The sequence below is a fragment of the Oncorhynchus keta genome, chromosome 6 (genome assembly GCF_023373465.1).
Source record: "Oncorhynchus keta strain PuntledgeMale-10-30-2019 chromosome 6, Oket_V2, whole genome shotgun sequence".
NCBI lineage: Eukaryota > Metazoa > Chordata > Actinopteri > Salmoniformes > Salmonidae > Oncorhynchus > Oncorhynchus keta.
Window position 1 is genome coordinate 28,223,336 of NC_068426.1, and position 25,866 is coordinate 28,249,201.

At 41.5% G+C, this 25,866-nt stretch overlaps 1 protein-coding gene across 1 annotated transcript; it reads right to left on the reverse strand.

Annotated features, from left to right (window-relative positions):
* Window positions 1-3,163: 3,163 nt before the first annotated feature.
* On the reverse strand, window positions 3,164-25,413 carry c6 (complement component 6). Its single transcript, XM_035772414.2, has 18 exons — window positions 25,257-25,413; window positions 22,419-22,619; window positions 13,809-13,965; window positions 13,572-13,713; window positions 13,327-13,468; window positions 12,999-13,143; window positions 12,697-12,906; window positions 12,192-12,432; window positions 11,961-12,083; window positions 11,629-11,795; window positions 11,202-11,427; window positions 10,785-10,953; window positions 5,766-5,880; window positions 5,029-5,161; window positions 4,647-4,841; window positions 4,390-4,477; window positions 3,932-4,173; window positions 3,164-3,726 (listed from the first exon to the last, which is right to left on the reverse strand). The coding sequence occupies exons 2-18, from the start codon at window positions 22,562-22,564 to the stop codon at window positions 3,542-3,544; spliced, it is 2,826 nt and encodes a 941-aa protein (XP_035628307.1). The 5' UTR covers window positions 22,565-22,619; window positions 25,257-25,413; the 3' UTR covers window positions 3,164-3,541.
* Between the last annotated feature and the right edge of the window lie 453 nt (window positions 25,414-25,866).

Consider the following 25,866-nt stretch of genomic DNA (forward strand, 5'->3'; position numbering starts at 1 on the left):
TGTTCACTGGCACTATTGTTCCTATCGCCACTTCCATCTGACACTTGGCCAGCAGGATTTCAGATCAATGTATGTAGTTGTACATTTATGCATCATGATTGTAATTGTGATATTTTGGCTATTGGTTTTATAAGGGGTGATCCATGGGAGCTGTAGCTGCTGGTTGTCATGGGGATCCTGTTCTCAGGGTCAAATGTCAAGACGAGGGGGGGCCTCCCTTGTGTGGGCTGCCCACAGAACACAGGTCCTGTTAAGTGCCAGACCTACAACATTTACAGTGAGGAAACTTGACCTAGCAGCTGTCATCGAATTTGATAAACTTATCAGTCATGTGAGGACTCGTTGTCACCCCCTGACCATAGAGCCTTTTTATTCTCTATTTTGGTTAGTTCGGGGTGTGACTAGGGTGGGTAATCTAGGTTATTTATTTCTCTGTTGGCTTGGTATGGTTCCCAATCAGAGGCAGCTGTTTAGCGTCGTCTCTGATTGGGGATCATATTTAGGCAGCCATTTCCCCACTGTTTTTTTTGTGGGATCTTGTTTTTGTGTTGTTGCCTGTGAGCACTCCAGAACGTCAAGTTTAGTTAATTTTTTATTGTTTTGTTGTTAGAATAAAATACATGAAACCCATATCGCGCTGCGCTTTGGTCTGAGAATGCTTACGACAATCGTGACACTCTCTTGAAGCGTAAGAGGAATGGGAGTTGGAGTAATACAGTGCTGAGGTATAAGGCTCATAGACAACTGGACACTATTATGAATTGTGTGGTGACATTTCTGTAGCCAAGAGCCGCTGAGGCATCCCCCAAGTGTGTGCTTCACAGAGTGGAAGGCGAGAAGTCCAGTGGCTATATGACTCCAGCTGGTTCCCAGACTTGCCCTTTACAATATCAGCAGCAGACTCCATCGCTACCATTTGACCAGCTCCTTCCGCTCAAGCCGTGAACTGACTAATTTATCTACATGTCCAGCCCGTATTTATCCTGACAATGAAGTGTCTCACAGTTTTTCGTTCCAGGGCTACAAGCAGAATAAAAAACTATTTGACCTATATAGTTGCATTCATTAGTTTTATTGACAAATGTCAATGAAAAAAATAAGGTCAGCCAAAGCAAAAACCTGAAATTATTTTATATAAATGCTGTAAGTACAGAAATTGTATGGTCACTGGGAAATTAATATCTAACTAGTCAGTAACTAGTCAGTAACTAGTATCTAACTAGTCAGTCTTGAGTCAATAAGAGTTTAACCCCTTTGTTATATCTATCCTAAATAGGTTCAGGAGTAAATGTTCACTTAACCAGTTAAATCCTGTTTCTAGTCTATTAGTTACAATATGTAATCATTGATGTCCCAGGACCAAGATTGGTAAACATTGTTGAAGTGTGGAATTGTAATACATACAGTTGAAGTTGGAAGTTTACATGCACTTAGGTTGGAGTCATTAAACTCGTTTTTCAACCACTCCACAAATGTCTTGTTAAGTAACTTTTAGAAGCCTATCAGAAGCTTCTAAAGCCATGATGCCATTTTCTGGAATTTTCCAAGCTGCTTAAAGGAACAGTCAACTTAGTGTATGTACACATCTGACCCACTAGAATTGTGATACAGTGAATTATAAGTGAAATAATGTCTGTAAACAATTGTTGGAAAAATGACTTGTGTCATGCACAAAGTAGATGTCCGACAAAGTCGGTTAGGTGAATATATTAAATGTACAGGCTACAATGTGCCGATATCATGCATGGTAATAACTACATGTATATGCGACTTGCATCCTTTCACAAAGTTATATTATATTCTACTCAATCCATAGGCTTCATTAATGTCATTCAGACTGTTTTGAAGTTGATACATCTGGCTATGAAAGCTGAGGTTCATTGCTAGGTATACCAAACGTTTGGGTCCATACACAGCTCAGCTAGATAGATAGCTACACATCCATAGGCATACAGGCATTTTTATCCTGCACTGCTCAAAAAGCAAGAACATAGCAAGCTACATTATTTCATCTATCTGCATTGCATGGCAAATATCAGCAAGGCAAGCTTACAAAATTGTACATTCAATTTGCAGTAAATGCTTTAGCTAGCTAGATTCTATACCTCCAATCTCACAAGATGAAAGCCTGGTTTGCTGGTTGTTTCAGGATTCCCTAAAACAACACCCATAAAGCTAGCCAGCTAGCTTGTTAGCAAGTCAGCTAGCTTGCTAAATCATGATTTTCGTCAATTTAACTTCATGATAAAAAAAATGCATAATCGTTTGTCTCTACATTAACACATACCTGTCAACCGTACATTTCTCATATAATTCGTTATGACATTATAATCACTTACATTTGCTTCCATCCTAGTATTTTTGTCAGCCATCTTTGTTGAAAAAAAGTCTCCAGCCTTGGGTCACATGGGGTCAAATTTGTCACGGGAACCACTCGATATGATTGGTCATCGCCCAGCGGTCGCCGCTTGAGATTTGCATAAAGTTGGTAAAAGTGTATACTATTGTAAAGTGGCTGTTCCACTGGATGTCATTAGGTGAATGCACCAATTTGTAAGTCGCTCTGGATAAGAGCGTCTGCTAAATGACTTAAATGTAAATGTAAATGTAAATATTTTTCACCGCACCGCCCACAGGTCCCCTCTTCTCATTGCTTCCCATTCATTCCAATGGAAGGCAAGCAATGTTTCACCACACGGCATCCTGTGCTCGTGTATCATGCCCATTTTACGGAGATTCTGGCGCAGTCCCTGAGGCAGGGCTTTCCACCACCATCTACAAAACACAAAATAATGGAATTTCTCATTGAAGAATGGTGTCCCTCCAATAGAGTTCCAGAACCTATGTTAATGCGCATTGAAGCTGTTCTGGTGACCCGACACTCTATTGGTAACGATGTATGCTGAGAGTCGGGAAGCAAGTTCAGGGAGTGAATACAGTTAATAAATAAATGAACAAAACAAGAACCACAAACAGCGCACCGACATGAAACCGGAACAATGCCGACTGGGGAAGAAACCAACGGGAGTGACATATAAAGGGCAGGTAATCAAGGAGGTGATGGAGTCCAGGTTAGTGTATTATGCGCTTAACAGGTGTGCGCCCAAAAGAGCAGCCTGGTGACCTAGAGGCCTGAGAGGGAACACACGTGACACTATTAAGACACTATGTTGGTGTTTCCTTTATTTTTGGCAGTTACATGTAGTTGCAAGTTGTTGTAAATAAAATATTGGATACAAACATATTTGTTTTTGTTAATTTAATTTAAACACCACATTTTGCCAAAATATATTTGATATCATAACAACACAAGCAAATAGTCATAAAATGCTATAAAAAAGACATACCAGTACAAAATAACATGCAAAGAAATGAACTTCAAGCTAGATTGTAAAACAAATTAAGTTGAACAAAGCTGCAATTCAAACGGGACAAAAATCAGCTCCTTCAGAACATCCATCTTTACAGTTGTGCTGTATGATATAATGCAGAGGGAGAGAGTGGTAGAATACAAGAAGAGGAAAGCTACACTAGGACCTGGTTATGTGGACTCTTCACACAGGCCTTCGTTGAGAATCTCAAACTCCATCTTTCTACACTTGATGGCAGCCATGAAACACAGATTCACACTCCTCTTGCTCTGGGTCTTCAGCAGCTTCACACAGAACATGTGTTCTCCCTCCTTTGGACAGTCCCGGGGAACTTTACACAGACACTGTTTGGACTCTGATTGCACAAAGACAAAAGGGAAAGAGCACAGGTATATGAAATTATTTTGCTATGTTGAAACCCTATCGACACATTCATCCTTGAAACATAATACATTTTATTGCATGTAAACTAGTTAACTCTTTGCAGATTAGGTTATTTCAGATGAAGTGGTCAAGTGCTATCTAAATCTGAGAGGGAATCTGTGGTGTGTCAGTCATACCAGTGCAGCTCTCCCACTCATAACAGGTGTCAGAGTCGCAGGGCTCCTGGACTGAGCTCTTGGCAGCCATGCTGACCCTGAACTTGGCCCAGTCCAGGCTGACCACATCCTCGTCACACGGGCCCACATTCATGAAGAAGAGCTGGTCACCATGGCAACGGCCCGAGTGGAAACCACAGTAAGACATCATCACACCACTGCCAACTTCAGCATTGAAGATGCAGAACTCAGTTTTGTATGAGCTGCAATACACACACACAGGTGGAGCACACACAGACACGGAAATCATTAGTCAGTCCAAGAAGAGGACAAATCTAGATAAACAGACTGATTCGGGAACCAAATTAGTATGGTGGCCTTCAGATGCATGTGTTTAGCTAATGTTAAAAGGCAATTAAAAATCCATTAATATTCAATTGTTCATGATTTAATTATGATTGATAGGTAAAAGTGCTCACAGGCATGTCTCACGTGCCACGCAGATACATTTGGAACCAACGTGCCTCTCTCCTCTCCCACATTGATTGTCAGGAACAAATGGCTTATCTGGACAGACACATTGACAGGACAAACATCCAATTACGTAATTGAATTATATGTCAATCATGTGATCTCCACTTGATTGTCGAAAAACTCTATGAGGTCTTTAAAAGGATGCCAACTTTCCAACAACATCCCTCTAATGTTTCTTCAAAGTCCATTTGAGACAGACTACCTATTTTGCAGTGCAGGTCTTTAGGAAGTGGAGGCTCCCAGGTTAGACTCTTGGCACAGGTGTAGAAGCCCTGTTCTGACGGAACCATGCCTCTCTCCGTGCATTCAAGTCCCACGGAGTGGTCCACCTTGTACTCCTTCTTGGAGGGGTACAGAGTCATACCCTCAGGCACGGCAGGCGGGGAGCACACCTTCCCTAAGATGGAGGACAAATACTCAACAAGACTGGTTTGACATGAAAAAATATATATATATATATATTATACTATTGGCAAAACATGGATTCCAAAGTCTTTCCATACAAAAGAGGTTTGGTATGGACAGAGTGTTATGCCTTCTGTCTGCATACTATGCTGGGATTGTTCATAAGAGGACAGACTTACTGATGCACATCCCTGTGGGAGGGGTCCAGGTCCCATCAGGGCGACAGTTGATGAACTGGTAACCTTCCATTTCAAACCCTGTGAAGCACAGGAACTCCTCCATGTCGCCAAACTCATAGTAACGCTTATCTTTCTGACATTGAGAAGACAGAGAGAGACCAAACCTTCCATCATAAAGCCCTAACCTGCAGAGAGATGAACCTAGAGAAGAGGCCCCTCAGCCAGCTGGTTCTGGGGCTCTGTTAAAAAATCCAAACAGATACCACAGAGCCCCAGGATAATTAGACCCAACCAAATCATGAGGGAAAGAATTAAGAGTACACAGTGGCAGAATATCTGACCACGGTGACTGACCCAAAACGAAGAAAAGCTATTTGCACATTGTTACAACACTGTAGTTAACAATATAACATGTCAAACGTTTCTTTGAAAATGTTTGTGTGTGTAATGCTTATTGTTTATTTATGATTGTTTATTTCACTTTCTTTGGCAATGTAATTCTTTACCATGCCAATAAAGCCCCTGAGAGAGAGAGAGAGAGAGAGAGAGAGAGAGAGAGAGACGAAATGAAGAAAAAGAAGATGTTAATAAGGGTATAAACAGGTAAAGGTCACTAAGACTGTGACATCACTGAGAGCTGGCCCAGAGTCTTTGGAAATATCACTCTTTCAGAGATCTTTAGTGAGCTCTGTCTCTGTTAGCTTTGTTAGCAGCTAGTGTTGTTAGCTTGTGTCTACCCTGAGGTGACTGTTGGCAGGACGCTTGGGTCTTGGACAGCCCTCCACGCCGGGAGGCAAGCCCTCCGCCCGCCCCTCTGTGGCAAAGTCCTCATCATTAACACATACATTTTGCCTGCGGAGAAAAGACAGACCAACAGAAAATCAGAAATGCACTCAGGTATATAAATCAACAGTACGTTTTTATCTAGAAGACCAACACTCTTCCTGATCGATTCTATTTTACTGGAGTGGTATGTACAGGTAACTGCCAAAATAAAGGAAACACTAACATAAAGTGTATTAATGAACACTGGAACCACACCTGCTTTCAATATACACTGGGTATACCAAACATTAGGAACACCTTTCTAATATTGAGTTGCACCCTGCCTTTTTTCCCTCAAAACGGCCTCAATTCGCCGGGGCATGGATTCTACAAGCTGTCGAAAGCATTCCACGGGGATGCTGGTCCATGTTGACTCCAATGCTTCTCCAATGACTCCAATGCTTCTCACAGGTGTCAAGTTGGCTGGATGTCCTTTGGATGGTGAATAATTTTGAAACACACAGGAAACTGTTGAGCGAGTTTACCGTGAAATGCTTACTTACAAACCCTTAACTAACAGTGCAGTTCAAGAATAAAATATTGACCAAGTAGACTAAAATAAAAAGTAATAATAAAAGTAACACAATAAGAATAACAATAACCCAATATACAGTGGGTACTGGTACAGAGTCAGTGTGCAGGGGTAGAGGCTAGTTGAGGTTATCTGTACATGTAGGTGGGGGCGAAGTGACTATGCATAGGTAACAAACAAACAGTGAGTGTACAAAAGGGAGGGGGGGTGGGGGAGGTCAATGTAAATTGTCTGGTGGCGATTCTATGAATTGTTCAGCAGTCTTATGACTTGGGGGTAAAAGCTGTTGAGGAGCCTTTTGGTCCTAGACTTTGCGCTCCGGTACCGCTTGCCGTGCGGTAGCAGAGAAAACAGGTCTATAACTTGGGTGACTGGAGTCTCTGACAATTTTATGGGCTTTCCTCTGACACTGCCTATTATATAGGTCCTGGATGGCAGGAAGCTTGGCCCCAGTGATGTATTGGGCCGTTCGCACTACCCTCTGTAGCTCCTAACGGTCAGATGCCGAGCAGTTCTCATACCAGGCGGTGATGCAACCAGTCAGTGATGCAACCACACTCAGACCTGCCTGGTGTTTACTCTCGATGGTGCAGCTGAATAACCTTTTGAGGATCTGGGCACACATGCCAAATCTTTTCAGTCTCCTGATGGGGAAAAGGTTTTGTTGTGCCCTCTTTACGACTGTCTTGGTATGTCTGGACCATGATAGTTCATTGGTGATGTGGACACCAAGGAACTTGAAACTCTTGACCCGCTCCACTCTAGCCCCTTCGATGTTAATGGAGGCCTGTTCAGCCCGCCTTTTTCTGTAGTCCACAATCAGCTCCTTTGTCTTGCTCACATTGAGGGAGAGGTTGTTGTCCTGGCACAACACTGCCAGTTCTCTGACCTTCTCCCTATAGGCCGTCTCATTGTTGTCGGTGATCAGGCCTACCACTGTTGTGTCGTCAGAAAACTTAATGATGGTGTCGTGTTTGGCCCACGCAGTTGTGGGTGAACAGGGAATACAGGAGGGGACTAAGTACACACCCCTGAGAAGCCCCAGTGTTAAGGATCAGCGTGGCAGATGTGTTTTGTTGCATACTCTTACCACCTGGGGGCAGCTCATCAGGAAGAACAGAATCCAGTTACAGAGGGAGGTGTTTAGTCCCAGGGTCCTTAGCTTATTGATGAGCTTCGTGGGCACTATGGTGTTGAAAGCTGAGCTGTAGTCAATGAACAGCATTCTCACATAGGTGTTCCTTTTGTCCAGGTGAGAAAGGGCAGTGTGGAGTGCGATTGAGATTGCATCATCTGCGGATCTGTTGGGGTGGTATGCAAATTGGAGTGGGTCTAGGGTCTAGGCCCTAGACTCTAGGGCAGGGGTGTCAAACTCAAATACCCAGCGGGTCAAAATGTAAAACCTGAACAAAGTCACGGGCCAACATTGAACAAATTAACCTTTTAATATGGACCCAAACAAGTTTTGCTTTAACATTGAATATGGAACAAGCATCGCTTATTACCATACAATATATAATTTAATAGTGGAGACATGCAAAATCGAATTTCAAATGAAAAAACACATCAATGGCATTCATTTATTAAATAAATAAAATTTAAATAAAAATTGTATGCCTCTTTTCTATTTGCAGCCTTCTGATTTAAATACCAAAATCAACTTTTTCCACTGGCTAATAATTTTACAAATAAAATGATAATAAATCAATCAACCATTCAAGCCCATGCCTTGTAGCAAGAAAAAGTGCATAAAGAAAACGTTAATTATTGCACACTGGTCTAATCTGATGTGCCCAAGCCAGATACCTGGCATCTCTTCTTGGATGCTAGTTCATCAATGTCTGGGCTCAAGCTCTGAGCTGAAGAAATCCTCAGTATCGAGCGAAGATGTTCATCAGTCAGACGTCTCCTGTGAGTTGTTTTGGTCATCTTCATCGAGGAGAAAAGTTGCTCGCATAGATAAGTGCTGCCGAACATGGAGAGCATCTGAGCAGCTTGGGTGCGGAGCTGAGGCATTGTGTCAGGGATGAACCGTGGAAACTGTGCGGCGCCCACAGCATCATACTTTGACTTCAGCGTGTCGTTGCACTGGAGTTCAATCAGCTCCATTTGGATGTTGGTTGGTGCATTTTCCACATCAACTGCGAAGGGATTACTAAGCAGTTCAAACTTGCATTTCTGGGCATCGAAGTCGGCAAATCGCCGGCTAAACTCAGCGGCGAGAACACTGAGTTTTTCAGCAAACTGTGCGCATGGGAACACGGCTGGTAGAGATCTGCGCTTTTATGGATTGGCAGCAGGGAAAATGGCAAGGGTTTCCTTGCAGCATCTGATTCTCCCACAGGCACAGTTTAGTTTTGAAGGCCCTCACTGCAGCGTACATGTCTGTGATGATGCGCCCCCGCCCCTGAAGCTGCAGGTTCAGCGCATCGAGATGGCTCGAGATGTCACAGAGAAAGGCCAGCTCACACAGGAACTTTTGCTCCCGGAGCTCTGCTGTATCCTTCCCTTTGGTTTCCAGGAATTGACATATTTCCTCACGCAGCTCGAAACATCTGTTCAGTACTTTTCCTCTGCTTAGCCATCTTACCTCTGTGTGATATGGCACGTCTGCATATTCCGAACCACACTCCTCCAGAAAAGATTTAAACTGGCGGTGATTTAGACCTTTGGCTCTTATAAAGTTAACTACCTGTGTTACTGTGGTCATAACATGTTCCATCTTTAGGGCTTTGGCACACAGTGCTTCCTGATGTATGATGCAGTGGTAAACAGTTAGCTCACCTGCACAGTTCTCTTCCCGCATCTTCTCCCGAACAATGCCCACCAGTCCACTCTTTTTACCGCACATCGCTGGCGCACCATCTGTCGTTAATCCAACGAGTTTATCCCACGGCAGCTTTATTTCAGTTACACATTTGGAAACCTCCTCAAAGATTTCCTTTCCTGTGGTTGTGCCATGCATTGATTTGAATCCTAATAGCTCCTCCGTAACACACAGATTTGAGTCCACTCCACGGATGAAGACTGACAGCTGAGCAGTATCAGATGCGTCGCAGCTCTCATCCACAGCGAGGGAGAACGCAACAAAATCTTTTCCCTTTTCCATCAGCTGGTCATACAGATTGGTGGCAAGATCACATGTGCGATCAGCTACTGTGTTCCTGCTCAGGCTCACGTTTGAAAATGCTTGTTTTTCTCTGGGCATACGAGGTCACAAACCTTCATCATGAACTTTTTCATGAACTCTCCCTCATTAAAGGGCCGGGCTGATTTTGCGATCTCTGCTGCCACTATATAACTAGCCTTTACAGCAGCCTCGCTTTGTGATGTGGCTTTTTTAAACATATTCTGTTGTGAAACCAAACTTCTTTTCATCTCCTCTACTTTCTGGCTCCTTTGAGTCATGTCCAGGTCCTTGTATTTGTCATGGTGTTTCGTTTCATAGTGTCGTCTAATGTTGTACTCCTTACTTACAGCCACGTTGACTCCACAAACAAGACAAACAGGTTTGTCTTTTACATATGTAAACAGATATTCTGCCTCCCACTTGTCCAGAAAGCTCCTGTTTTCTGCCTTTCTTTTCGCCATTTTTGGGAAGGGTTAGCTCGCTGACAGTTGTAGCGTCTATGTTGCTATGACTACTGTCACAGAGGAGAGAGCGTTTCTGGGTCCTGTCCTGATTGGCGCGCGAAAACAGCAGAGCATTATGGGATTCGTAGTATTAGTGGTGAATGCGCTGTATAATACCGGCGGGCCAGCTCTAGTAGTAATTTGGTATTGTCTCGCGGGCCAAATGTAATTACCCCGGAGTTTGACACCCATGGTCTAGGGTGTCCGGGAGGATGCTGTTGATGTGAGTCATGACCAGCCTTTCAAAGCACTTCATGGCTAACGACGTGAGTGCCACGGGGCGGTATTCATTTAGGCAGGTTACCTTCGCTTCCTTTGGCACAGGGACTATGGTGGTCTGCTTGAAACATGTAGGCATTACAGACTCGGTCAGGGAGAGATTGAAAATGTCAGTGAAGAAACCTGACAGTTGGTCCGGGCATGCTTTGAGTACATGTCCTGGTAATCCGTCTGGCCCATAGCCTTTGTGAATGTTGACTTGTTTAAAGGTTTTGTTCACATCGGCTACCAAGAGCGTTCATATTGGCTACCAAGAGCGTTATCACACAGTCATCCAGCTCTCGTGCATGCTTCAGTGTTGCTTGCTTCTAAGTGAGCATAAAAGGCACTTAGCTCTTCTGGTAAGTTCGCGTCACAGGGCAGCTCGCGTCCATACCCCGTTCAAAGGAACTTAAATCTTTTGTCTTGCCCATTCTCCCTCTGAAAGCACAAATACACAATCCATATCTCAATTGTCTCAAGGCTTAAACATGTCAGTCTCTCTTACTCTTGGAAAATGGAGATGAAGCATCCCTCCTCCTGTCTGGCCGGTCCCTGGCAGAGTTTCCCCCCCCTCAGGGGAGCGGGGTTGTTGCACTCTCTGGTACGATGTCTCTTCATGGATGCATCACAGGCACTCCATGTCCCCCAGCAGCTCCAGTAACCATCTACTGCCTCTGAGGAAACCACACAGCAAACCACACTCAGACTTGCCTGGTGTTTACAGACCAGAAGCCAAACCACATTCAGCACTGTTTGGTGTGTACTAATCACCAGGAGTCAAACCACATTCAGCAGTGTCTGGTGTCAGTCAACCATACTGAGCACTGTCAAATGACTGTGCAATACACAACAGGGACTATACATAATCCTCATCCTGTATAAAAATGTGTATATCAGTGAGTGAGTGGGTTCTGCTGTGTACCTGAGGTGTAGTCTTGTGCCCGTTGCTCACAGTTGGGCCCATAGGTGCCCGTCTGGCAGATGCACTGACAGTCTGTGCCAGAAAGGACGGCACGGGCATTGTTAGGGCAGGGGGCACACTTGCAGGAGTCAAAGTCCTCCAGGTACTCCACCAGAGCTCTGGTCAGGTGCCTTCTTTTGGTGGCAGCACATGGGATCCCCTTGACCAGATTGATGATGGGCAACAGCTGGAGACAGATAGGAAGGAGACCAATTTCTCACAGGAAGTGACATGTTTTATGTCTTAGGAAAGAGCTGTTATAAACCGAAAGTATCTCAAAAAGACGGTATGGATTCACTATATCACAGCCAATCATACACAATCAATGAATGAACTGGATTCATTGTTTCCATCCTATTTCATTATATTCCACGGAGGGAGTTCTGACCTCATATTCCACGACAGCAGGGTTGTCTATGAGTGATTTGGCCCAGTTCTTATAAGTGGTGCTGTCAGGGGCAGCCCCTTTCTGCTCCCAGGCCAGGGCTGCAGCCTCCCCGTCCCTGCCTCCACGCACCATGGAGAAAGACTTCTCTGACGACTGCACGAAAGAGCCTGACCAACACAGAAGTAACAGCAAAGGGTGAAGAGCCAGTTCTCAACAAAACTATTGAGAGAGATACTTAATGAAACAGAACAAGTGAAAAGTCAAGACGACTAGAGCTAGGTGGTCTATCTTGAATGTTCAATTTGTCTGTAACGGTAATTAGAAAAACCAACCTTCATGTTTTTGAGTCATTGTATTGTCGGAGCATCTTACAACATTTGAACTTTGCGAGTATATTATTATAGACATGCTCGACTCAGACTTTAGGCATCCTTTGGTATGCTCTTCTGTTAAACCTGTGACAATGAAACACAAAAAAATGAACAATTTATGAAATCAGAGAGAACAATGCACTAGCAGTGGGTATTGTGCCTCCTTTTGACTACAAGGCTGTGCTCTCGTACCACTGTTCTTAAGCTCCAGTCTGCTGTATTGGTAAAGCAGATCATAGTGTCCCCCTAAGGTTCCGGAGGCGAAGTAGTGGGTCCCAAAGTGCTTGAAGATCTCCCTGTAGAGGGCGTAGTTGTACTCCAGGGGCAGGCTGGTCAGAAACTGTAAGAAGGGCTCTGTCAGGTACAGGTCTGAATCCTTCACCCTGAATCTGGATACAGGTAACACCTGGTGCACTCGGAAGAACTGGGAGTCCTGCAGAATAGGGTGAGATTACGTAATCATAACGTCAGTGTTACCTTCCCAGCTTTGAAACGCAGTGATTGTATGCCTGCCTCACAGTAAATGCCAGTCCTACTGCTTGGATAGAGGGTATGGTAATGTGATCTTAGATCTGTGATTGAGGGAAACCTCTACTTCAAGGTCTACCACTACGTTGCAATACTGTGATCAGGGTGTTTATGTTTGTATGTGTGATTGTGAATATGTGAGAGTGCATATACTGTAGATGCAGCTTGCCGTCTTCTTTGAAGCTGAAATAGCCTGCTTGAATGTGCCTGTGTTGGATTGGTGGTGGCGTCTGGAACCAAAGAAGAAGATCGGGACCCAGATGAGACGAGAGTCACCACTGGAGGAATCACTTCTGGTAGAGACTGGTGGGGAGGCCAGGTTGACGGTCTCACTGTAGACTGGCTGGGGTTCCTGTTTAAAGTCATCTGGGATCTCGACCTGTGGAATCAGAACCACAACTAGATCTGACCCCAGACTAGTCAAACATGGGGAATAGAATAAAATGAGATCTCTATGCATTAGTACTGTACCTTGATCTCAAAGCTTTCTACATTGGCTGGGACGCGGTAGTACAGCCTGTAGCTGCTGCCTCTGCTCTTGTTAAGGTTGCAGGTGTCCCCCATGAACATGTTATCCAGTACCGCCCCCCTCTTAGTCTCTGCCATGGCATCAAACCTAAAATAGGAAAGTAACAGAAGCCAGCAGCATTAACCCTGAAGTTACGTTACTTTTCTTAAAGTATCAAGAATTACATGAAGCAGTCCTGCTCTGTATTCACTGACTACTGCTAAACATCTACTATGACATTGACCACTGCTCCAGGCAATGTCTTATGCTGGCCTTTGACCTTTAACCTACCCGTTTCCTATGAGGTCAGCTCCAGGGACCACTCTCTTCTCAACAGGACACACTATTTTGAATTCATCACAGTTCTTCTCATCCGAGTTGTCCCCACAGTCGTTCTGTTTATTGCATGTTAGTTTGGAGCTGATACAGCGACCTGCGACAAGGGGAAATGTACATGAGCAGAGTTTTGTTTAAATGTGCACATGCAGTATTTTGTCTATACCGTATATGTAGTAGGTTAATATGTGACTGTTCACCATTGCCACACTGAAACTCTTTGCAGTTGAGTGTTTCCATCTTGCACTCTGTTGATGGGTAACACGCTCTGTCTTCTGTCAGAACAGCATCGCACTCCACGCCTCCAAACTGGGAAGGCCTTAGCAGTGATCGAGTCCTTAACTGCAACATCAGAAAACCGGTCAGAGACAGACGGTGGAAGTGTGTGTGTGTATTTCTGTCTGTGTGTCTCTGTGTGTGTATATTCTTTCACTTGCCTGTTTTTTGGCACACGGGGAGCACCCGGACCAGTTGGACCAATCAGTGAGTTGACAGTGGATGAAGCAGGCCTGAACGTTACATGCCCGACTCTCATGCTTTTGACACAGCTGCTCACAGCTATTCTTCCGGTAATAGTCATCATATCGGATACTCCTGCAGAGGAGGGAATTGTGAAAACACAGAAAGTTGTATTCTATTGTATTTCAAAAGAGGTTTGATTAAAACTGAGATGGTCATGGAAACGCTGAAACGCAAAAGTAGCTTTTGGCCAACTGACCTCAAAATTATACACATTAATCATAAATCACTTACAGCAAAATATCCTTCCTTTATGTCATTTATGGGGCTTGTGAAGCAAAAATCCCACTTTAAATATTTGACATACTTCTGACCTATTATAGTAAAACAATGACAATAGTCAATGTCTGCGGCCCCGCGGAAATCGAGTTAACATAATACCAAAATAAAGCTAGAGATATCTGGTTCTTTGCATGGGCTGCATCTCAATCCACTACATCCCCTGATGTCGCCCGTCCGGATCTGCAGGACTCGTCTGAAGTCGGTACATCTGATCTACCAACTTCTGGACCGTTTGGGCTACACACTAACTTAACCCCTCGGTGGGAACTTGAGTCTCTCACGAACACGTACAGTTGAAGTCGGAAGTTTACATACACCTTAGCCAAATACATTTAAACTCAGTTTTTCACAATTCCTGACATTCAATCTTACTAACAATTCCCTGTCTTAGGTCAGTTAGGATCACCACTTTATTTTAAGAATGTGAAATGTCAGAATAATAGTAGAGAGAATGATTTTTTCCAGTTTGTATTTCTTTCATCACATTCCCAATAGGTCAGAAGTTTACACACACTCAATTAGTATTTGGTAGCATTGCCTATACTTTAAAAAAAAACTTTGGTCAAACGTTTTGGGTAGCCTTCCACAAGCTTCCCACAATAAATTTGGTGAATTTTGGCCCATTAATCCTGACAGAGCTGGTGTAACTGAGTCAGGTTTGTGGGCATCCTTGCTCGCACACGCTTTTTAGTTCTGCCCACAAATTTTCCATGGAATTGAGGTCAGGGCTTTGTGATGGCCACTCCAATACCTTTGTTGTCCTTAAGCTATTTTGCCACAACATTGGTCATTGTCCATTTGTGACCAAGCCTTAACTTCCTGACTGATGTCTTGAGATTTTGCTTCAATAAATCCACATCATTTTCTTTCCTCATGAAGCCATCTATTTTGAGAAGTGCACCAGTCCCTCCTGCAGCAAAGCACCCCCACAACATGATGCTGCCACCCCCGTGCTTCACGGTTGGGATGGTGTTTTTCGGCTTGCAAGCCTCCCCCTTTTTCCTCCAAACATAACGATGGTCATTATGGCCAAACAGTTATACTTTTGTTTCATCAGACAATAAGACATTTCTACAAAAAGTACGATCTTTGTCCCCATGTGCAGTTGCAAACTGTAGTCTGGCTTTTTTATGGCCGTTTTGGAGCAGTGGCTTCTGCCTTGCTGAGTGGCCTCTCAGGTTATGTCGATATAGGACTTGTTTTACTGTGGATACAGATACTTTTGTACCTGTTTCCTCCTGCATCTTCACAAGGTCCGTTGCTGTTGTTCTGAGATTGATTTGCACTTTTTGCACCAAAGTATGTTTTTCTCTAGGACACAGAATGTGTCTCCTTCCTGAGCGGTATGATGGCTGCGTGGTCCCATGGTGTTTATACTTGCATACTATTGTTTGTACAGATAAACGTGGTACCTTCAAGCATTTGGAAATTGCTCCCAAGGATGAACCAGACGTGGAGGTCTACAATTTTTGGCTGAGGTCTTGGCTGATTTCTTTTGATTTTCCCATGATGTCATGCAAAGAGGCACTGAGTTTGAAGGTAGGCCTTGAAATACATCCACAGGTACACCTCAAATTAACTAAAATTATGTCAATTAGCCTATCAGAAGCTTCTAAAGCCATGACATAATTTTCTGGAATTTTCCAAGCTGTTTAAAGACACAGTCAACTTAGTGTATGTAAACTTCTGACCCACTGGAAATGTGATACAGTGAATTATAAGTGAAATAATCTGTCTGTAAACAATTGTTGGAAAAATGACTTGTGTCATGCACAAAGTAGATGTCCTAACTGACTTGCCAAAACTAAAGCTTGTTCACAAAGAAATTTGTGGAGTGGTTGAAAAACGAGTTTTAATGACTCCAACCTAAGTGTATGTAAACTTCCGATTTCAACTGTATATATAGACAGGTGTGTGCCTTTCCAAATCATGTCAAAACAATTACATTCACCACAGGTAGATTCCAATCAAGTTGTAGAAACATCTCAAGGTTGATCAATGGAAACAGGATGCAGCTGAGCTCAATTTCGAGTCTCATATGAAATGTTCTGAATACTTCAGTTTTCTTAGTTTTTTTATTTATTTTTAACACATTTGCAAAAATGTCTAAAAACCTGTTTTTGCCACTATAGGATATTGTGCGTAGATTGATGAGGATTTTTTTATTTAATACATTTTAAAATAGGGCTGTAATGTAACAAATGTGGACACAGTCAAGGGGTCTGAATACTTTCCGAATGCACTGAATGTTATCTGGCTATGCACCATGCTATAGGCTTGTTTAGCAGACAATAAATGCTTATAAGTGCCTTTGACATTATTTTACATTATATGATTTTATAGTATCAATAATTTAAATGAATTTAGCTGAAAAAAATAGAAATCATATTTTTTTTCCATTCCCTGAGCGTGAAAGTGATAATTTGAAACAGGTTCTATCTATATGCTAGATTTAGAGTTATTTGGCAACTTAAGTTGTGAATGTTGCAAACCATAGAATGCCTTATAAATTAAGATATATGGGCTGCATTATGACTAGGCTATCGATGATTTGAGAAAGTCGGAAAAAAACAGCCTGTGCTTTGTTCCTTGCTGCACACGTTGTTCTCTCCTCAAGTGATCATATTGTCACCCATCAGACTATTCTCAATTTAAATTGAATCTTGTCTTTACTAATATGTACAATTTGTTTAGGTTTAGAATGGCCCATTAGCAAGAGAAAAAATACGTCATCCTTTTTTAACGGAGGCCACTTTCCCGCAGGGTTCGTTTCACTCATGTCCATCCGGCATGTTGGTAGGCTACTTCGGTTATTTTGCAGATGTGAGGTGATATTCCGCCTATGGTCTCTCCAACCCTGTTCCTGCAAGTACCCACTGCTTAATTTGGGAAACCAAATGAAATCTGTTTGTGAACATCGACAGTAACATATTTTCACAGCAAAACATATTTAATTAAAACGTTTGACGGCCCCTGGGGAGGGGAGGATCTGGAAATACATGGTGGTGGGATATTCTGTAGCTAAAGGCAATGTGTCAGCCTGTTAATCATGAAAATGTTTTTTAAAAGCCCAATTACTAGGCTATTTAAAATCAAATACAAAAGTCTTATAATTGTAGGCTAACTCTGAATTTGTTATTAGATGGGACATGCTAAACTGTAAATCTTCATCATACTCTGATTTTTTTTATAAATATTATTATTATTGTTGTTATTTAATACACTACTCCTCTTGTGTTGTCTCAAAATTCAAATTTTGCCTTCACTCCACCACCACTCTAGTGTCTTATCTCCCAAAGAGGAACAAGAATGTGGTCCTCCTGAGCACACTGCACAAAATGGCTGAGATCAGTGATCGCGAGGACAGGAAGCCAGCCATCAACCTGGACTGTAACCACAACAAACGAGGCGTGGACAACCTGGACAAGGTGATTGGATCTTACAGCTGCAGGAGGATGACTGCCAGCTGGCCCATGGTCATCTTCCATAACCTCATTGATGTGTCCTCATACAATGCCTTCGTGATATGGAACAAAATCAACCCTACCTGGATGCCTGATAAGGAGAACAAGAGGGTGGTGTTCCTGGAGCAGCTGGGAAAGGCACTTGTAACACCACACATTCAAAGAAGGGAGCGCCTCCCCCACACAGCAGCCTCTGCAGCGCTTGTGAAAGCTGTTCAGGGGGATTAATCTTGTCCTGATCCACCTGAGGTTGCAGCTGGCGCAAGCAAGAGGAGGAGATGCCAATTCTTCCCCCCAAAGAAGGACTGTATAACAAATACTATGTGCTGAACATGTGAGAAATACATCTGCAAAGTCCATGCACACACACTTGCATACTGTCCTTGATTTATGTTCTTAATGGTTTTGTTTTGTATCAATTATCTTATTTTATTCTTATTTATTGTTGTTGTTTATACCACTTGTGGGTGGGAGCAATGGTTTAAAAAAATTAAGACTAGTACTTTGCAGATTAATTTGTCATTGTACAGTATATAAGTATATATCACTATGTTGCCAAAACAGTTCAAGACTGTTATTGTTTACCTTCAATAAAATGCATTCAAAACTACTTTCTGCACATTTCTTCTACTTTCTTAGGCTATACAAGTGCTATCTTTGGCAAAAAAAAAGGTTTACACCTATGCAGTACCTTTAGCTATAATAATAATAATAAACCTCTACTTTAGTAGAGAAAACAATCATGACAGGTGTGTTGTAATAAAAACAAGTGATGTTCACTGATTAAATGCAGTCTCTACATTGTGAAGAGGGAAAACCCAGATATTCACAAAGTTTTGATGAATGACAGGTTGTTTCTTCATGCAAAATAGATTTGGGGTTTAAAATTAAATTAAGCTGCTATATTTTAGGGTTTAGTGAGGGGGGGGTCATGTTTTACCCTTATGTCAAGGGGAGTATACAGAATGTTAAGACTACACAAGGGTTAAGCTAGAAACGCTGTTTAACTTTATGTGTAGACTGGTCTGGACCAGTGTGCAGACATACAACATTTTGATATCTTTTAAGTCAGAATTTTTAAAATCTTTCTTTTTGTCCATCCACTTTCATGGGATTCCCTCAACATTCTAAAGGTCCCATTGTGACATCATCTCTTCCAACATTCCATTCACTGTAAATTCAAAAATGTAACTTGATACAAATCAGCTACTTTTACCACTTTGCCAAAAACGTAGACAAAAGGTTTGAGGATATGACATCTTGGTCTCCTTCACTGCTATTCAAATCTGAAATTAGAACATAATTATCTGGAATGGATCAAATGTTACAGCAGTTTTAATAACAGCATCAGCAACATTTTCTGTAACTTTTTATAGACAGCTGAAATGTTGACCAATTTCACAAAAAGTTAGACAAAAAGTTAAAGGGTATGTCTCCTTCTCTGCTATTAAAATCTGTCGTCAGAACAAAAATATCTGCTACCAATCTAACCAATCTAACCATATCTATTTTAGTAACTGCATTAAAAAATGTGTTTCATAACTTTTTCCAAACAACTGCAGTTTTGACCACTCCCCCAACAAGACAGACAAAAATGTGCAGTTATGAATTCTTCCTGAACTTCTCTGCATTTCAAATCTGAGAAAATATCAGGAATCGCTTCTTCTAATCAAGAGGTAAAGCTGTTTTAGTAACCCATCAACTGCTTTCATTACAGATGCAGTAAGTCATGTCACAAGCTAGCAGATTCAGTTCTGGTCCTGGGTGTAGCTAGCTAGCTCTGGTCTAGCTCTTGTCTGCACTATAATTTATAACTTCTTAAATGTTGTCGTGTCTTTGGCTATGCCGGATTAAGTGATATGACATGCTATTCTATAAAATCATTTCTCTGTAATTAATATTACCTGATTAAGCTTATCACGTAAATGTAATTAACTAGAAAGTCGAAGTAACAATGAAAGAATGTTTATAGAGCTGTTATCTTCCGAATAAACTCTTAAAGACCTAGTAATCTTTTACATCATTAGCAGTCAATATTTAATCGTCACTTTATTCAGTCTCATCTGAAAGTTGTAAATTCTTGGTTATCTTCACGAACCCTGGCTAACAAGTTGATTCAGCAATACAACATTTGGTTTAATTATTTATTTACTAAATACCTAAATAATCACACAGAATTACATATACACAGAATGTATTATATGTTGATTACAAATTATGTCATAAAGGAAAACGTCCCTAGCGGACGGAACAGATATGAAGGCTGGTTACACTAAGAAAGGGAGTTGGGTTTGAGTGAAAGAGCGGGAAGACTGAGGAACAAAAAGGTTTTGTGTCTCTATCGGGCCGTAGGCAGCTATGCTATCGTAAATACAGTATCTCATGCATTCTAAATAACCGGCCATTTGAAAAAGGAAAATGCAATAAATATTTTCTCTGAGCTGCGCTTCGATCAGTTGTTTGTAGATGGAAGGCCGGGTGGTCCAGCATGGATCTCTTGTCCTCTGAAGAATGTCTAGTGGTGAACTGGAGCGTGGTAGAATGGATACTCTGTCCGTCCTCTCCTAGCCCACGTTTAACGGGCGGAGAGGGTATCACTTCTTTGGTGAATAAGAGTTCAAAGTTCATACCAAGTTGCCATACTTTTAAGCTCATGCTATATTCTGGCTGGTATAGTCGAAATTCATCCTTTCGGCGTGTGGATCATCATCTTTACGTTGAAATTCGATGCTAATTTCGTTAGGTTCTTTTCGTTCAACCAGAACTCACGCTGAGGTTGACTTAGTTCTGTATGTGACCTTTGTTCCTTCAACGTGGGGACCGCAAGTCCGCACGTCCTTGGAACAGGAAGTTGAATTTTCATCAACGGGTTTATATAGTGGTGAAAGAAGGGCGTGTTTCATTGTTTACAACCCATATCTGTTCTCTTGGACGAGGCCTCTGAGTGAGCAGAGTGTCAAACCATTCTCTCATTTCAGAAGCTAAAATTACATTTCTTCTTTTCACAAATAGTTTCATATTTAAACATTTAAATTGCACTACAATTCCATGTGAATCTGATTTTCCAAGATACAGTTTATGTCGTCCTATCATCAGTAATCATGTCTCAGACATCAACTGATCTGACATCCTATTCATTAAGTACCAACGTATATTTTCAACTGGTTGGATTACCGAAATATGGTTCAGTTTCCCACCTTTTGATGTCACCAGACTCTTTCTTTCTATGTTAACAAAGGCTTTACAAGAGTCAACTCTATAAAGTAGAGAGAGAGAGAAAAGTGGAAAGGTATTTATGGGGGTCATAAACCTCCCCCATCAGTGTGCATACACATGCATATACTGTAATACCCACCAACAATAATTGTAACTCTTGAACCGTTCAAGCAAGAGACACCAAACTAACTTTCACATGTGCAGGCTGCCCATTCATCTCAACCAACCAATCAATCAATCAATATTTTAGTCAACTTACTTTTTCAACTATTGGGCTCCTGAGTGACGCAGTGGGGAGGGGTTGGCCGCGGTAGGCCGTCATTGTAAAATAGTAGTTAGTTCTTAGTTTGTTCTTAACTGACTTGCCTAGTTAAATAAAGGTTCAATCAAAAATAAAAACAGTCACCACCATTGCTCTTGCAGACACTAACACTACTATACCATTTCAAAACCATACATACTTTAACATAAGCTAGCAAGCACACCACATTTTCTTCAGGAAATGTACTTTTCACTGTTAGTCTAAAGAGTTTATTTATTAGATAGAATATACTTTGACTATACAACTAGCTATCAGTAGGTCTACATACCAACCCATTGTACACAGTTCTTCAACTACCACAAAAATACTTTAAAAAAGCTGTAATCACTAGATGCAACAATCATATTTCTCTCCCCAAATAGCCTAAAAAGTTCTAATCATTACATCGTCATTCAACCGCTGTTAGGTTACTCGTTGGATATTACTGCATTGTCGGAACTAGAAGCACAAGCATTTTGCTACACTCGCATTAACATCTGCCAACCATGTGTATGTGACAAATAAATGTTGATTTGATTTGAACTCAAATTAAACTTAATTTACACTGAACGTTTTACAAAAGTAAAAACCCACAGCATTAATGATTCAGAGTTGCTTTGCTAAGAGTGTTGTGCACATAATCCTGCCTATTATTCCCATCTTCTGACAGAAGATCACATCGTCATACAGATAGATGTAGGATCTTAATTTGATTATTCTTTTGTTGCAGAGAATTTTCCTGCACAGCAGAAAAGCAAACTTGCATTGTATTCAAGGTTTAAAAAGGATCCCTAAAGTTTGTAATTTCCACTTAAAATGTAATTATTTGCCTCAATGAAAAATGTATCAACCCCTACAAAAATTGCCCATTAATTAGAAACCACATAATAATTCACATTTGCTGTTGCTGCACAATTATTTTCCTGCTGTAGCAAACTAAGATCCTGCATCTGTATGTCTTATTTCAGTGTTCAAACGCATCAACTGTAGTTTATGCATTTTTGTGATCTAAGTTCCCAACAATCCAAAGTAATAAGGTTTATATAGTAGTATATCAAAGTAATCAGACCAACCAACAAAACGTTACTTTGACTATACAGTATGCAACTACTTTACTTTAAATAGTACAGTAAAACATTTCAGCTTCTTCCACTACCATAAAAATACTTGGACAGAGATAAAGCAAGCCCCACAACTTTACTTCATGTAAAGTTACCATTTAGTTCTGTGCTATCTCTCTGCTCATACTAAGTTGTGTATTTTACCTGCGGCGCTCCTGGGTCCCGTAGTTGCAGGTTCTGGTGCAGATGGACCATGAGCTCCAGGCGTAGTGGTCACAGAAGCAGCCCAGGCTGACCGTAACTGAACCCAGGACATGCAGCAGTACCAGGAGACTGTTGGTACGGTCCATGGAGAAGGATGGTCCAGGAACAGCTCACACTCTGGTCAGGACACTTCTGAAAGAACTGGATGGAGAAAGATAAGGAGGTGGAGGAGGAAATAGATAGTTGAGCAGGATTTACATCCAGGCACACTCAATGAAATCCATGCACTTCATCCCACATGATACCAGAGGTGGGACCAAGTAACTATTATTCGAGTCACAAGCAAGTCTCAAGTCACAAGATCAGAGTCTCAAGTCGAGTCCCAAGTAGAGTCTCGAGTCAAGTGCAAGTCGTGCATTCTAACAGCAAGCTGAGTCGAGTCACAAGTAAAAATTATCTATACATGCAATGACTTGTTCAACTACAAATCATTGTCTATTTATTGAGGCTACCAGACAACCCTTTTCATTACTTTGTCTACAAAATGTAATTGATGATGCAATTGTAAAATAGGTTCCTTGTTGCAGTCGCAAGTGCGTGACATCAGCAGAAGGCGAGGCAGGTTGACGTGCTCAGAGTGTAGATTTATTTACAGGTCTTAGTGATCCAATGGTGAAAGCTTCATATCATGCAAAATATACAAGTAGATTTACCAAATATACATGGCCCAAAAGAAATAGCCTCTGTATCAAGCTTAGCCTGTCCTATCTGAACAGACACAGGTAGATGGCAAGACTGCACAGTCTCCCCTTGAGAAACCAAATTGAACGTGTCTAACAGGAGCTCAAACAGGTACATATAAGCACTTAGCCCCTCCCAGGACCATACAATTACCCAATTGGCAATTACAACCATTAAACTGGTTCTACGATGTAAAAGGCAATTTTCACATCCATTGTTACATTGGTACATTAGACTTCATTATTATTAATGACATTTCATCACAATTCATACTTGGAACAACACTTTTCTCTTATTCAACATACTAGCCTATTTATATATGGACTGAGGCACATGCGCTCCTATTAGAATTCTGACATAACCTGGGAAATATGAACAAAGAAAACCCATAGAGTATGATAGGGGCCACTAGTGGCCAAAAAGCCGCTTTAGCATGGCCGGTGCCATTGAGGGCTTCCACCCTGCTTCCGCCATTTTAAAGTAGTCTAAGTAGTAAACTTGGTAGGGATTCCTGTTGGTTTGAGCTTCAATGGTGCTGTCACAGACGCTATAGTGGCACAGATATAAAGATGAGTGTTCAATCCATGAGGAAACCATACAATGAATTAAATAAACAGAACTTCTAGCTCATGAGTCTTGTGAACCTTCATGTGCACAATAAACATCAAGCCCAGTCAGAGAACATTTTTAAATAAAAATGTATAGTATCAAACATGAAACAGACATTTCTAAGTGTTACAATAAACAGTACATGGCATAGCTGTGGGAAGTAGGGCTGCTGAGGGTGCTGTGAACCCCCCCCCCCAATTAAAAAAAAAAAGTTTTACAAAAGTAGTGCACTGGGCCTTTAATATTTATGTATGTAGCGTGGACATTTTTTTTTAATTCTGCGTAACCCAGCCCCCTCCCCAACCCCCGGGGGGTCATATAAGAGGGCTGTGTACATTTCACTAGCCAGTCTGTTGCAGTTTTTTTGTTGCAAGGGCGATGCTGCAGCTATAGTCTCTGGCTGCTTGTAGAGTAATCCACAGAAACTCTGTGCCACAAAATGAGTGACAAAACGTTACAATACCAGGCCAGATAATCTTGAGTCTTGAGGCTCCAAGTCCAAGTCAAGTCTCAAGTTATTTTATGTTCTGTCAAGTCGAGTCCCAAGTCGACAAATTTGTGAGTCCAAGTTAAGTGCTGAGCGATTAGTGCTTTTTGAGGTCGGTTTCGTTTCGTTTAGATTATTAAAAAATGATCCGTTTTCGTTTTTAATACTTTTTTTTTTGTTGCATTATGTGGGTTGAATGCTGTAAGAATAGAATAAACATTTAATAAAAGTCCCATGATGGTAGTGACTACCCATTACGGCTTATCACACGTTAATCATCATTTATTCACATTATTTTATTGTAATCAAATATTTGTTTAGTTTGATGACTTCATTATTTCTTTCCAAGTCATCATCTCATAGAGCTGCTGCCTGTGCTGTCTGACAAAATCACTACTTTAGTAGTTCTTCAAAGTAAATAAGGCATACTTTTATGACTGATTAATACCAACTATCAATCGCTTATATCATGTATTTTCAGGTAGTGATAACTAGCGAAGCAATTGCTTTCTATCCCTCTTGATTGCAAGTTCTCTCTTCTATCCGTCTCCATGTCTGCTCCACAATGACCGGACAAGTAAACTGGCACGCAGTGGATTATGCACATTATTGTTAATTGCCACGTTTTCTGCGCTAAACTATGTACAATATTGGCCTGTTGTAAAATAAAACTCCCTATTGCATCGCGCAGTTCGGGGCTTGATCTGATTTATCTCTACAGAAACTGTGCATCCAGCATACAGAAGAAAAAAACAACAACATGGAATTCAACTAATTTTGTCAATTCGTTCATTAAAAAACGAAAATAACAGAAATGTTGGTTAATTGCTCAGCACTAGTCCAAGTCATATGGCTCGAGTCCGCATCTGCTTGATAGTAAATTATAATGTAGGCATCAAGGGTTAAATTCCTCCTAATATATAATCCATAGTTTTGCAAAACTATGAGGTCTAGATACTGTCCCCAGATTGTCAATACAATTCAAACTAATTCTGACTCACCACAGTGTTGACTCCTCGGCCACTAGATCCTGAGCTCTGCAAGAGTGTGTGTGCATGTGAGTATGTTTATGTTCAATAGCTTGAGGGGAACTACTTCATATAACTCCCTAAAATAATCTCCCAAGGGAATCGGACTGTGAAAACGATTGGTTATTTGACTTGCCTACCTCTTAACCAGGAACCCCCCTTCCTGTAACAGCCATGAACCCAGCCTAGGAATATACACCGAAAAGACTGAAGGCTAAGCAATTTCAACACAAAGTTCAAAGTTCTGTATCTCAAGTCTTCCAAACCATCCTTTCGCAACTCTCCATCCTGTCCTGTTACTGGAAAAAGTGTCTGGAAATGTCAGATTCCGGTAATATGTACCAGCTGTAAGTCCTCTCTACAACTCCTTGTAAACCCTTTCCTGCAGTCAATGACTTCAAGCGCCCTCGTTCGCCTCATGGGTGGAATGTTATTAAAACCCTCTTAAGGATCACATTTTTTGTTGACAAAAATCTGGTGTTTCTATGTCAAACAGTTTTGATATATTTCATTGTTCTGTTATTATTATTATATTTATTATTATGTAGATAAAGTGTAATATTGGAATGCAACCTCAAAATTG